The 13,878-nt window shown below is 44.9% G+C and overlaps 1 protein-coding gene across 1 annotated transcript in view; it reads left to right on the top strand.

Annotated features, from left to right (window-relative positions):
* The first annotated feature begins 4,103 nt into the window (after window positions 1–4,103).
* Window positions 4,104–13,878, top strand: part of LOC117880145 (store-operated calcium entry regulator STIMATE-like) — a 99,742-nt gene continuing 89,967 nt past the window's right edge. The window contains exon 1 of the mRNA XM_034775942.1: window positions 4,104–4,385. Coding sequence (XP_034631833.1) covers window positions 4,217–4,385 — 169 coding nt within the window. The 5' untranslated portion in view covers window positions 4,104–4,216. The remainder of the gene's footprint in view (window positions 4,386–13,878) is intronic.

Genomic DNA, 13,878 nt, shown 5'->3' on the forward strand with positions numbered 1-13,878 from the left:
GGCAGTCTATCACAAACTTCAGAGACATATAGACGACAATATTATTTCACCCAAGATTCATCTAAATGTTAATATTCCCTTTTGATCTCTGACTTAGTAGCTACAGTGACAGACAGGAACTGTCCATTTACATGGGTAGCATCTTAGATGCACACAATTAATATTACCTCTAATTTCTAACAACTTAGGCTAGAACTTTGAAATGCAAACCTATTTAGCATGCAACGGCCCTAATTAACATTTCTAACATGTCTTTAAAGGTCAGCTTTGGGTTAGTTAGCCTGCAAGCTGTTTAACCCTTTCTGGCCATGAGTTATACTTTGTGTAAGATTTGTTACAATTATATAACAGTGGTTATATTTTAATCAGACAATGTCACAGTCATCCTAAATTTTCAAAAGTTATTAGACAAATTGGTAAAAACAACCCAAATGTGCACAATTTTACTCTACAGTTGTATTTTTTTTTTGTTTGGGGTTTTTGTTTTGTTTCAGAAAAGTCTTAAACAAATGGATTAAGAATATTTTATTTCTTCTGCTTCTGGCAATGTCCTCAAAACTCAGTTAAATATTGTCTGTACAAATTCAGCCATAGCTTTAAAAAAATACTATTTGAATATGGAGAGGGCAGTAAGCTATAAGGTGATGGTGTCATCTACAGTCTAATTTGTTGCCTGCCTTCTTACTGCAGATGTTTGTGCATTGCACTCAGTATTTTTAATAATTTTTCCCCAATCCACAAATCAACATGCTGGGCAATTGATGAATCAAAGCCTAAATAAGGCAGTGTACTTTAGGGGACTACTCGCCTATTTAGTTAGGTATGTGCTTAAATATGCCTCTGGATTAGGGCCAACACTGATCATGTTTACTTGGATAGCTTCCTATTCAGAGTACTTACAGTCTAACACTTACATCTATTGATCTACTTTTGCCACCTGCTGGTCTAATCAGTAATCTTTTGACCTGGCTTGACTGTACTTCATTTGCTAAGAATCCAGTTTTTCATCTGCAAACTTAAATCTTTTTTTCAATATACTCATTTAAATAATTTATTATTATGAAAATATCTTGGGTAAGTACAGTGCAGTAAGTGGCTGCTAAAAATGCTCCAAAACCCTTACGCATATTCTCAAGTCCTCATCCTGTTTTTCTTAGTCTTTAGAGTGGCCCAATTTCCATTGAGTTCAATAGGAGTTTTGGCTTATTGAAGTTAAGTGATAACATACCATCACTATCACATGATACATTTTCCAAACTTAGTTTTGAGCAAAATAGAATGAGCCAGACCTTTAGCTGCTATGGCTTCAATGGAGCTATGCCAGTTTATATCAGGGACAGTATCTTACAGGCTGTACAGGTCCAGGCACAATGAAGTACCAATCCTGAATAAGGCTTATAGGTCCTACCATAATATTAATAGATTTGCAAGTATAGTGTCTGATTGTAATCCTGCCTCATGCTGTGGGGTTTCTCTAGCTGGTCCCGTCACGTGTAGAAAGCATGGAAAACAATATAACAGTGGCCTGTGGGGGCGGTGCCTGCAGGCGGAGGCAGCACACAGAGCAGCCTGACTAAGCCTCTGCCTACCAGCTGAGCGAGGAGGATGTCACCATGCCACTTCTGGGGAGCCCCCCGGTAAGCACTGCTCAGAGCCTGTCTCACCCCATCCCATGCCCCTGCCCTCTCCCACGCTCAAATTCTACTGCAGCTGGGGGGCAGGTGTGGAGCCAGGTAGGGAGCCTGCCAACTCATCCCCCTTCAGCACCAGCAAGGGTCCCAGGCCACACACTGCTACCCGTCTCCCCACCCTCAGCATCTGGGCCGCCCTCCCTCAGCATGCGCTGAGCCCCCGGGCAGCCCCACCCAAGTTTTTTATTCATGGGTATTTTTAGTAAAAGTCATGGACAGGTCAGGGGCCGTGAATTTTTGTTTACTGCCCGTGGCCTGTCTGTGCTAAGGTATTTGCTAAAAATACCTGTGACTAAAATGTAGCCTTAATCATGATATATTCTCTATATAAATTCATCAACCAAAAGTTGTTTATATTTAATTCCTAAGATTAGGAATTAATCTTCTCTATTCCTTGCTCATTAAAATGGTATAGGGTGAGCTGTCAAACAAGTCAAGAAATTCAAAAGTTGTGATTCCTACACAATTGTAACCCTGGCTTTCCATTTGGAATTTGAGCTGTTGCTTTGATGTGCTTGGTCATGAAAGTGCCTTGATTGGATGAGTAACTCAAGGCTTCTAATGTGACTTATCACAGAAAGTGGTATTTTTTTCTGCAATATTTTGGAATAGGCAGGATGAAGTTTACTTTCTAAGACCATTGACCCTAGTAAAATCAGATTGTATGAATGCACATATAAAGCAACTGTGAACAGGATGAAAATATGATGAATGTCAGACCAGCTAGTTCAGGAAGAAATAGCACTTCTACCACCTTTTAATGATGACTGCATTGGTTAGCTTAAGTACATAGATTTTGTGCAGCTTCTACTCTCCTTAATACATGCTGAGCCTGGGTTTTATTCTTTTATTCTTAAAATTGATACAATTTCCCTTCTGAAAGAAAATCATGGGAAGGTAGGGCTAGAAGGGCCTTCAAGAAGTCATTAAGTCTACTGCTCTGTGCTGATGCAGGACCAACTAAATCTAGACCCTCTGTGACAACTGTGTTTTCTAATCTATTTTTTAAAACCTCCACTGATGAGTCGTCCACAGCCTCCCTTCTGTACCAGTATTGGTAGAAAGTTTTTCTTAATATTTAATCCCTATCTCCTTTGCTGTAGCTTACAGCAGTTTTGTGTTTTCCTTCCTTCAGTAGATATGGAGAAAATTGATCACCCTTCTCTTTACAACTCCCTTACCATATTTGAAGACTATAATTAGATCCTCCTTAGTCATCTCTTCTCAAGATTAAACAAACCCAGCTTTTTTTAACCTTCCCTTCTAATCCTTTTTTCAGAGGATTTGTGTGTTGCTAAACCCTCTCCAATTTGTCCACAAGTTTCCTAAATGGGGGGAGGGTGCCCCAAAGTGGACACATTACTCCAGCTGCACCCTCACCTGTAACAAGTGGAGCAGGACAATTAGCCCTTCTGGCTCAGATACACCCTAGAATATTAGTTTTGGTTTTGTTTGTTTTACAGCTCTATCATACATTAGTTCATATTCAGTTTGTGAGCTATCACCCCAAATTCCATTTCAGCAGTACCTCTTATTCCCCAGTGGGTAGTTGTGCATTTGATTTGTGTCATCTTAAGTGCAGTACTGTGCCCTAATCTTTATTTAATTTCATTTTGTTGGCTTCAGACCAATTCTCTAACTTGTTGTCATCATGCTAAAGTCTAATCGTGTCCTCGAAGGTGCTTCCTCTCACAGCGTGGTGTCACCTGCAAATTTTATAAGCATCTGCTCTTGTCTAATTTGCTAATGAAAATGTTGAACCCCTCCTGGCAGAACCCCATGGAATACACCCTCCCGGTGTGACAGCGACCCCTTCATAACTAAATGATGGAGGCGGTTTCTTTAATACAAATTTTTCAAGTGTTTAATGGTGCCGCGCCTATCAGTTAAAGCTGAGACCGTGAGCTAGGTTTCCCGGGCCTGGGCGGACGCGTGGCGTGGCGAAGGGATTCCCTTCCGCGGGGTAGTTCGCTTTGCGGTGACGTGTTCGCAGAATTTCCCCCGCTGGGCAGAGCGTGCAAATCCCCCCCATGTGCGAAGGGGGGGGGCGCCTCTCGCTTTCCTCCCGCTGCCGGTACAGCGCGGAGCAGGAAGACTCCCCGCCCGCTGCACATGGGGCGGCTCGGGCCCGATGAAGGGAAAGGGCGGCAGCTGCCCCCACGGACGCTGAGCCCCCGGGTTGTGCTCGCCTGTATCCGCGAGGAGCCGGCCCCAGGCAGCAGCTCCTGCTGCTGCGCTCCCCGCCCCACCTGCGCTTGAACTATTCTGTTGCCCCCTATCTTCACCTCTGCATCCCCGTGTTAAAGGGCTGCTAAGCCCCGCCCCCGACTGGTCTTCCGGTTGGCTCCTCCCCTCAGGTGCGGCCTCCACCAATCCGGGGCGGGTTGTTATGTCACACGTCGGTGGTGACGCACCGCGCGAAGAGGGGGTTGGTGGGTGCCCCGCACCGGAAGCGCGAGGCGCCCGCGGGGTGCTCGGTCGGTGTCATGAGTCCCTGAGGCCGGCGCGCGTCGGGGGGCCTCGCTATGGGGGGACCGCTCGCTTTGGTCTCCGCTAACAGTAGCCGCCCCGCCGTGTCCTCGGGGGCCGGGCCCGGGGACGGCTACCGGGGCTGCGAGAACGGGGCCCTCATGGACAGCTTCGGCATCTTCCTGCAGGGGCTCCTGGGCGTCGTGGCCTTCAGCACCCTCATGCGTGAGTAACACCCCCCCCCCCTCCGGGCCTGACTCCGCGACCTCTTCCTCCTCCGGGCCTGGCCTCTCTGGCATAAACCCCTCCCCCCTCCGGCCCCGGTGCAATGGCAAAAACGGCAGCCGTCCAATTTTCCTACCCGTAGCGGTTACGGCCATTTAAGTCACTACACCGACCTCCTGGTAACCCCCTCCAACGCGCCCCCCCCCCCACCGGGCCGGGCTCCCCGGCAACCTCCCCGCCGCCACCAACCCCCGCTATGTGTGGTTTCGGGGACCCAGATGCCCTGCCCCCTCCTAACACCTTTGTGTGTGAGTGACTTTTGGGACCCAGGCCTGGTTTCTCTCCCCCCCCCCCCCTCGTTCTGTCTCCTTCTCTCCCCCCATCCCAGAGCATGGTCTGGTCTCCTGTATCACCTTTTTCATGAGCCTGTCTCCAGGACCGCTCATGGCACCAGGTCTAGCTACATCCATCAAGCACTGCTTACACACCCATTGCCCTCTTATGTGAGTGAGACACCTTCCCCGCAAACACCAGGGTTGCCCCTGCCTTGGCTCTTCTCCCATTTAGCATCCCTTGGTATAAATGTCTCTCCACAACTGAGGTCTGGTTCGGGTTTCCCACCCTTTCCCCTTCAAGCAACTACTCATCTCCTTGTCCTCATCCACCAGCCTCATGCATCAAAAATGCATGTATTCCTTATTATACTAAGAACATCTGTCACTGGCAGTAAAAAGCTTTAAAAATCCTGTTTGCCTGGTGCTGTTAATGCTCATTTTATTTCTTGTATTTGTTTGTTTGTATAAAGGAAATCAATACAATCAGTGTCACTTGTTTAGATTGAGTCTTGCTTTTGGGTTCTGTTTTACAATGCTTGGGTGACAATGTCTCTTTAATCAGTTGCACCTGCATAATATTGTGCTTTGTGAGGGGGATTTAAAATCTGGTCAGACTTTTTTCCAATCTAAAGAGTCTCTTATATGCTGTTGTCATGATTCTGTGAATATAAAGGATGGTGCCACTGTTTGTCTGCTGCCTTCTCCTCTTATTTGTGTTTGCCACTTTTTTCTCCAGTACTGTATGCAGAAAATGCCATCACTGGTTTCCTTTTTAAGTATTGATAATCTAGCGGAGTTTTTTGCAGAAACTATATGTCCCTTTGTGGATTGCATGTGCTTCTGCTTAATGTAATGTGTAATAATGATTGAAGTGTGTTTCCTAATTCAGAATGATGTGATCTCTTCTCCAAAGAACAAATTACACTTTCCCCAAAAGTTGGTATTTCATACCTAGAATTTAATCTTCTTCCTTTCCACCGTGGTCTGTAATAGTTTCTTTTTTTCTATTTGATCTACTGGATAAAGAATCTTGGTTCTTTATTTGTCTGAAGGAACCTACCGCAGCAAGATACTAAATAAATGTTTGCACTAGCAGTTTTTAAGATTAGCCCCTGAACAGCTGCTGTAATGCAGAAGAAGAAGTTGCTTACAAATGAAAATGGGGCAGTTGCCTCAATGACCACAGGATGTCAGCTTGAAGTATTGGGTCTTGATGTAGTGACACATGCAGTCTGTTCTGAGACTATTTTGTTTCTGGGCTTGTCAAATGTATATTTCTCATTCAGGCGAGGGGAAAAAAAAACTGTAGATAAGCGCAGGTTAGAAATAATTGTTTAGTACTCGTGTGCCTTCATTTTTTTACACATCTTAAGTTTACCCATACCTTAGTAAGAATGCTTGACTTCACTCTTGCAATAATAATCACATTTTCATATGTGTAGCACCACCAACTTCCGTTGACGTTAGAGCACTCAACACCGTGCAGGATTGAGATTTGCAGGTTGTTGTGAATACTCTCTTTGAAATTCTGAGATTTCTTTGGCATTCAAGATGAGGATCAAATCTAGAAAAAGCACTTCAGTATTACTGAGAATTACTGTAAGTAATAGACTGAAGTCATTTCTGAGTGACTGGTGAAACTTAGGTGATGGTTTCTTGATATTTATCATATTAGCTGTGAATTGTTTGGAGCAGCAACCTTTCCAGGTTTAATAATTATGAATAAGGCTATGTTTTAGTCATGGGTATTTTTAGCAAAAGTCATGGACAGGTCACGAGCAGTAAACAAAAATTCACGGCCTGTGACCTGTCCATGACTATATATGGCTAACTAAAACTTGGGTACTCTGGCGGGGGGGAGGGGTGAAATGCTGCAGGTGCTCGGGGGGGAGGGCACAGCCCGGGAGGTACTGCGGGTGCTGGGGGGAGGGGGGGGGAGAGAAATGCAGCTGGGGCAGTGGGTGCTGGGGGGGCCCAGCCTGAGGACCTGTGGGTGCTCGGGGGGGGGATTGGCGAGGCTGGGAAGCTTCCTACGCAGTTCCATGCGGCTCCCAAGAAGCAGTGACATGTCCCTTGGCTCCTAGGCAGAGACGTGGCCAGGCGGGTTCTGCGCACTGCCCCCGCCCTGAGCGCCCGCTCCACAGCTCCCATTGTCTGGGAGCCAGGGCCGGCTCTGGCTTTTTTGCCGCCCCAGGCAAAAAAGCCTCCCGCCGCCGCCCCCCGCCGGGGGAGCGCCGGGAGAAGGGCCGCGCTCCGGCCGCAGCCCCGCTCTCCCCGGCCAGCCGGAGCGCCGGGAGGAGGGCGGCCCCCCTCCAGGTGCCGCCCCAAGCACATGCTTGGAGAGCTGGTGCCTGGAGCCGGCCCTGCCGAGAGCCAAAGGTAAGCGCTGTCCAGAGCCCTCACCGCCTCCTGCACCCCAACCCCCTGCCTCAGCTTGGAGCCCACTCCCACAGCCAAAATCCTGCTGCTGTTGGAGTGGGGGTGGGCATGGTGGCCTGAGACTGCCCCAGCAGTAGCTGGTGTGGCTGGCCCTGGGACTGTCCGAGCTGCTCAGGCAGCCCCCGGGGGCCAGTTGCAGAAGTCATGGAATCCATGACCTCTGAGACAGACTTCATTATGAGTCCTTAGCAGACTGCACTGGTACGCTGCCAGATGCTGTACCAGGCTTCCATGGTTTTCTCAACAATTTCTGGAGAATTTAAAACAATATTCTATCCCTTATGTTTGTGAGGAGCATAACAGATGCAATGATGTCTGAGTCTTCAGATAAACAACAATATTTCTGACATGTGATGTGTCCTAATCTTCTCAACAAGATTCTACTTCTGAGACCTGAGGTCTAAGAAGTTGCATCTTTAACTATCTTGCTCATCGTTTGGACAGTATTATATATTGAAATATATACTGAGTGGGAGAGTGAAGCATGCTATAGCAATATATTCTAGATAACCTGTGTTTTGTATTATTTATATATTAAGTCAATTACAGTGGTTTTGTGGATTTTACAGTGTTCTCTTATTTACAGCCCTACTTACTATGGGGGAAAAAAAAGTTGTCAGCTGACTAACTGAGCAAGCAATGGAACGAGACCTTCTGTCTTTGCAGAATGGGAACTGAATGTACGAGCTTTGTATGTATGCTTTTCCAAATGTGTATCTCATACATCCTACATGTTCTAAGTAATAAAGTTTCATCTTATTCTAAATGCACAAGTCATATAAACTAAGTCAAATAGGAGGTAGTTGAACAGAGGCATTAACAGGAAATCTCTCAGTCTAAGGACTGTACAGGCATAGAATCATCTTAGAAAAGCTTTTATAATCTAGCCCAGGGGATGTGTAAATTTAGCACCATATACTACCCTTTATCTCAGTGGAATTCCCAGGGATGATATTGGAAAGTTTGCACAAAGATCAAGGGTAGAATATGGCCATGGGTAGTGAATAATTAAGACCCCTGCAATTTGTGCTTTCAGCTCAGTACCCAGTTGTTGGTGTGTTTAGGTGTTACTTTCCTTGTTCTGTGTACTCTGTAACTAATAGCCAGTGTCTCATACTTCCCTTAATACTTTTCTTTGTGAGTTTTTTCTATTGTAAATACAGCCCAGATCCTAGTGAACCAATGTGTAAGGGCTTCCTATGGATTTTAATAGTATCTTGGTTTAAAGCTATATCAGAGTAGTTGCAAGGTTTTTGGAGGGGTGGACTTTATGTAGTGGAAGCATTAATTCTTAATCTGTCTTTCATAATAACCTGTACTGTACCCAGTATCCTGTCAGCTGAGGACTGGACTGTAGCCTTCAGTGCCATTATTTAACTGATCATGAGGTTGCTATTAGGGTGACTGGGACAAAATAACTGCACTACCAGCTTTGGCTAGCCCAGGGACCTCAGGGATGTTATCAGTGAGCTTGTATGTGTGTGCACTTTCCATGTACTATCCCCAGCTCTGCTCAGATAGCTGGTTCAGCAGACCTTGATAGTACTATCCTGTGTAGTTGAGTACTGGATGCTTGAATGTCGTTGCCTCAGTAGCACTGTTTAGACTGCTCGGTGCTTCTGTCTTTGGAGCTTCAATGTTAATAGTAGTGCAGCATGTTAGTTCAGCAGACTTCAAAGTTACTCATAAAGGAAGACCACAGGTACAGTTCAATGGCAAAGGTGCTGGGCCAGGTTTATTGTCAACGAAGCATGGTACTAGCTCCCCTAATCAATATCTATTGTTACACTAACACATGCATGCTCATTGCAATGGACTCAGCTCAGTCAGTGGTGGGATTTTCCACTGCTCCCTAGACTGGACAGAGGCTTAAAGAGAAGTACCCTGACATTTATCAGCTGAGACGAACAACTGGAATACACAACTTACACACCACCTTATGTATTTCATGACATCTATTTGTTACTCCCCTTCTTCCTAATATCTTGAACAAAATATCCTTATTTATTGTTCTTGCAAACCATTTTATCTTGAACTAGATTAACATGTCTGTACTAGCTAAAATATATTTGCGTAACTATCTAGTGCCTGGTACACTAACAACAACTTTGCCAAGTTCATGTACCGGACAGTGAACTTGTAAACAGCTGTTTTAATACATGGCCTGATTTTAGTTCACAGCCTCTGGTTCAGGCCTCAGAACTTGCACCAGGCCCAGTGCTCCTGGTTTGCGTGCGCGCTCTCTCTCTCTCTCTCTCTCACTTTTACAAGGGGTAGTAATCTTAGTGGGGGTTTTTTAAATTACTGACTTTCTTTCTAAAGTCACATTTGGTTATTCTAGATGCATTAGTGAGAAATACTCATTCTGGGTCTTATCAACAAAAAGCTATATATCAAAAGAAACCAGAACTGCTGTGTGTAAGATGCATGAATAAATATTCCAACTTGAAATGTACATTTTTTTAAGATGTTGCTTAAAACCTTTTTCTTCATGGGAATGTTGGAGCTCCCTGGAAATATCGGGAAAAGGAGCTATGGGCGAGGACAAAAGCTTAATCATTGGTCACACTTTCTGAATTCCCTCTAGTCATGCATGTTTGACCATAAATTGCTTCTCAATAAAGGTAGTAATGTCAACAAAGTTCTCATTCATATAGGAAGGGGGAAAACCAGTGTTTGCAAATTTCTTCATACTTGTGTGATAAAAGGAATCAGCATTTCTAAGAAGCAGGAGTCAAAACAGCAACAAGTTACTAACATTTTAAATAAAAATAAAAGGATAGTTCTTATTCCAGACTTGACAGTTGTAGTATTCTTCACTTCACCTTCCACTTCAGAGTGTTTTGGGGCATCTTTGGCAACAGAGCTGTGGGCCAAGTGTGCTGAAGAAGCAGCAATTATCACTCAAAGAACTCTTAACTTCCAGTGAAAATCTCTCTAGCTGTGGGACAGTATTGACTTCTACAAGTCTCCTTGATAAAAGCCAGCCCGTAGAAATATTCAGGACATGACTTCACTTATTCATGTAATAACTTAATATGAATTTGCTTTAGAAACAGCTCAATTATTGACTGTCTTGAGGGCAGTAGTTCTCTAATTTCTTCATTTTGTGGGAGGGACACATTCATGGGCTACCTTCTCTCCAAGCTCAACTCCCATAGGAAGTATTGAGTTCTATTCACGGATTACACTGGTCTACAATTTTTGAGAAGTCGTCTGCTTCAGAGATAAAATGTGCTATTTATTATGTATTTTGATGTGCTGAATTCAAATATGACAAAACAACTGATTGGCTACTGTTTCTAAGATATTTAAGTTTTTACATTTTATGTCTATGTATATTGTGTAGATAGTAGAGTTTTTATAATAAATTGTAAACCTAGGTCTTTTCATGTGTTTATGGTTGCTTTACATGATAATATTTCACCTGTCCTGTTTATGTAACATTTTAAAAATCAGCAAAAGGGTTATATGAATAAAATTTATTATGAAACAAAAGGCAAAAAACTATTATGTACATAGTTTAGTCCTATTCAGTGTCTACTCGGCGCTTCTTGGCTTGTCTCTTGTATTCATTAAATGGAGCATCTGTTGTCACTGTCCAGCAATAGTCTGCAAGCATTGATGGGCTCCATTTGCCCTGATAGCGTTTCTCCATTGTTGCAATGTCCTGGTGAAATCACTCGCCGTGCTTGTCGCTCACTGCTCTGCAGTTCGGTGGAAAAAAATCTAGACAAGAATGCAAAAAATGTATCTTTAGTGACATGTTGCAACCAAGGCTTTTGTATGCCTTGAGGAGGTTTTCCACCAACAACCTGTAGTTGTCCGCCTTGTTGTTTCCGAGAAAATTTATTGCCACTAAATGGAAGGCTTTCCATGTGGTCTTTTCCTTGCCATACAGTGCATGGTCAAATGCATCATCTCGAAGAAGTTCACGAATCTGAGGACCAACAAAGACACATTCCTTTATCTTAGCTTCACTTAACCTTGGAAATTTTCCACGGAGGTACTTGAAAGCTGCTTGTGTTTTGTCAATGGCCTTGACAAAGTTCTTCATCAGACCCAGCTTGATGTGTAAGGGTGGTAACAAAATCTTCTTTGATTCAACAAGTGGTGGATGCTGAACACTTTTCCTCCCGGGCTCCAACGACTGTCGGAGTGGTCAATCTTTCTTGATATAGTGGGAATCTCTTGCACGACTATCCCATTCGCAGAGAAAACAGCAGTACTTTGTGTATCCAGTCTGCAGACCAAGCAAGAGAGCAACAACCTTCAAATCGCCACAAAGCTGCCACTGATGTTGGTCATAGTTTATGCACCTCAAAAGTTGTTTCATGTTGTCATAGGTTTCCTTCATATGGACTGCATGACCAACTGGAATTGATGGCAAAACATTGCCGTTATGCAGTAAAACAGCTTTAAGACTCGTCTTCGAAGAATCAATGAACAGTCTCCGTTCATCTGGATCGTGAACGATGTTGAGGGCTGCCATCACACCATTGATGTTGTTGCAGGCTACAAGATCACCTTCCATGAAGAAGAATGGGACAAGATCCTTTTGACGGTCACGGAACATGGAAACCCTAACATCACCTGCCAGGAGATTCCACTGTTGTAGTCTGGAGCCCAACAGCTCTGCCTTACTCTTGGGTTGTTCCAAATCCCTGACAAGGTCATTCAGTTCACCTTGTGTTATGAGGTGTGGTTCAGAGGAGGAGGATGGGAGAAAATGTGGGTCCTGTGACATTGATGGTTCAGGACCAGAAGTTTCATCCTCTTCCTCTTCCTCGTCTGACTCAAGTGAGAGTGATTCTGGTGCATCAGGAACCGGCAGTCCTTCTCCTTTGGGTACTGGGCGTATAGCTGATGGAATGTTTGGATGATGCACAGTTCACTTTTTCTCCTTTGACACACCTTTCCCAACTGGAGGCACCATGCAGAAGTAACAATTGCTGGTATGATCTGTTGGCTCTCTCCAAATCATTGGCACTGCAAAAAGCATAGATTTCCTTTTCCTGTTCAACCACTGGCGAAGATTTGTTGCACAAGTGTTGCAGCATATGTGTGGGGCCCACCTCTTGTCCTGATCTCCAATTTTGCAGCCAAAATAAAGGTGATAGGCTTTCGTAACCACTATGGTTATACTGCGCTTTTGTGATGCAAAAGTCACTTCACCACAAACAGAGCAGAAGTTATCTGCACTGTTCACATAAGTACGAGGCATCTCTGCTCACCTTGGCTAAACAGAAATGTGTCCCTTTGCAAAATCAAACACTGACAAATAAGAGAGCACGACACTGTATGATTTCTAGAGCTGATATAGGGCAATTTGTTCAGCAGAGTGATGTAAGCTTCGTTATGATTGCATCATCCATGACTTCTAGGAATAACATGATGCAATTCATATCATGTATGATGCAATACCAGCTTCAGATTGCATCATTCATTGTTTTGCCTAAAAAGCAAGTACTGTCCAAACCCAGTCATAGATTTATTCCTAGATCCAGTCAAAGATGTATTTTAGTCATTTCTGGTTTAAATTGAGATCCCTTCCCTTTATAACTCACTTATCCTCCGCCATTCCCAAGTCAAGGGTCGTATATACTGACCCAATAGCATATCTTGAAAACTAGTGCCAATCAACAATTGTAAGCATCATTTTCGTTCTCAGTGACCCAGAATTAGTAAAGTTTGACTACATTTATTTCAGAAGCATTTTGGCTGTAGAGCAGTGTTATCTGCTTCCGGGGTCCTCAAACTCAATTTACCTTAGGGCCAGTCCTCAAATCCTTCCAGCAGGCCAATGTCACTCATGCTGCCCAGAGCCCACCCCCAAAAAACTCTGCTCCCCACCTGCCTAAGGCTCTGGGACAGAGTTTGGGTGGGTGAGGAGGTCTGCGGTAGGGGATTGGAGTGCAGGCTCTGGGTGGGAGTTTGGGTGCAGAAGGGGTGGGCTCTGGGAGGGAGTTTGGGTACGGGGGAGGTCTGGGGTGCCGGCTCTGGGATGGAGGTTTGGGGTGTGTGGGGATGGGGTGGGGGTGCAGGCTCTGGGAGGGAGTTGGGGGCGTGACACTTACCTGGGGCTTAAAGGTGGGGCAGACCGGGGGGCCTCCGCGCGCCTCTGCCCCCAGGCACCACCCTCGCAGCATCCCATTGGCTGCAGGGGCACTAGGGCAGGGGCAGTGCATGGAGGCGGAGGCACCGCCCCGCCCCGCAGCTGCCGTGAGGGGCTGGCAGCCACTGTAGTGAGCAGGCAGACTCGGCTCAGCTGCGCTGCCGGGGCCCCTGAAGGGGGAGCACCCGGGGGCGGCAGGTGGGGCCAAGGGAGAGACCCGGCCCCCAAACTGCTGGAGCCCCACTGGGGAGGCTCGTGGGCCGCAGATGGCCCGCAGGCCGGGAGTTTGAGACCCTTGATCTACTTAGACACCATTTAGAGATTACCAACGTGAATTGATTTAAATAACTTATTCTAATCTTAATTTTAAATAATGGATTTTAATCATGTTTTGCATTTGTATATTTTAGTTATTTTTCTAAAGAAAGGTTTGTTCTAATAGGTTCCTATAACTATTAAAACATGTTAATTTGCCAATAAATATAGTTTTTATATTACATGTTTTACTTTTTGCTAACTAGGAATATAAGATATCTATACATGTATGTGAAGCTATATAATTGCTTAAATTCAGATTCTTGCTTTTTATAATTTTTATTATAAA

This window comes from Trachemys scripta, chromosome 7 (genome assembly GCF_013100865.1).
Source record: "Trachemys scripta elegans isolate TJP31775 chromosome 7, CAS_Tse_1.0, whole genome shotgun sequence".
In the NCBI taxonomy this organism is placed as follows: Eukaryota; Metazoa; Chordata; order Testudines; family Emydidae; genus Trachemys; species Trachemys scripta.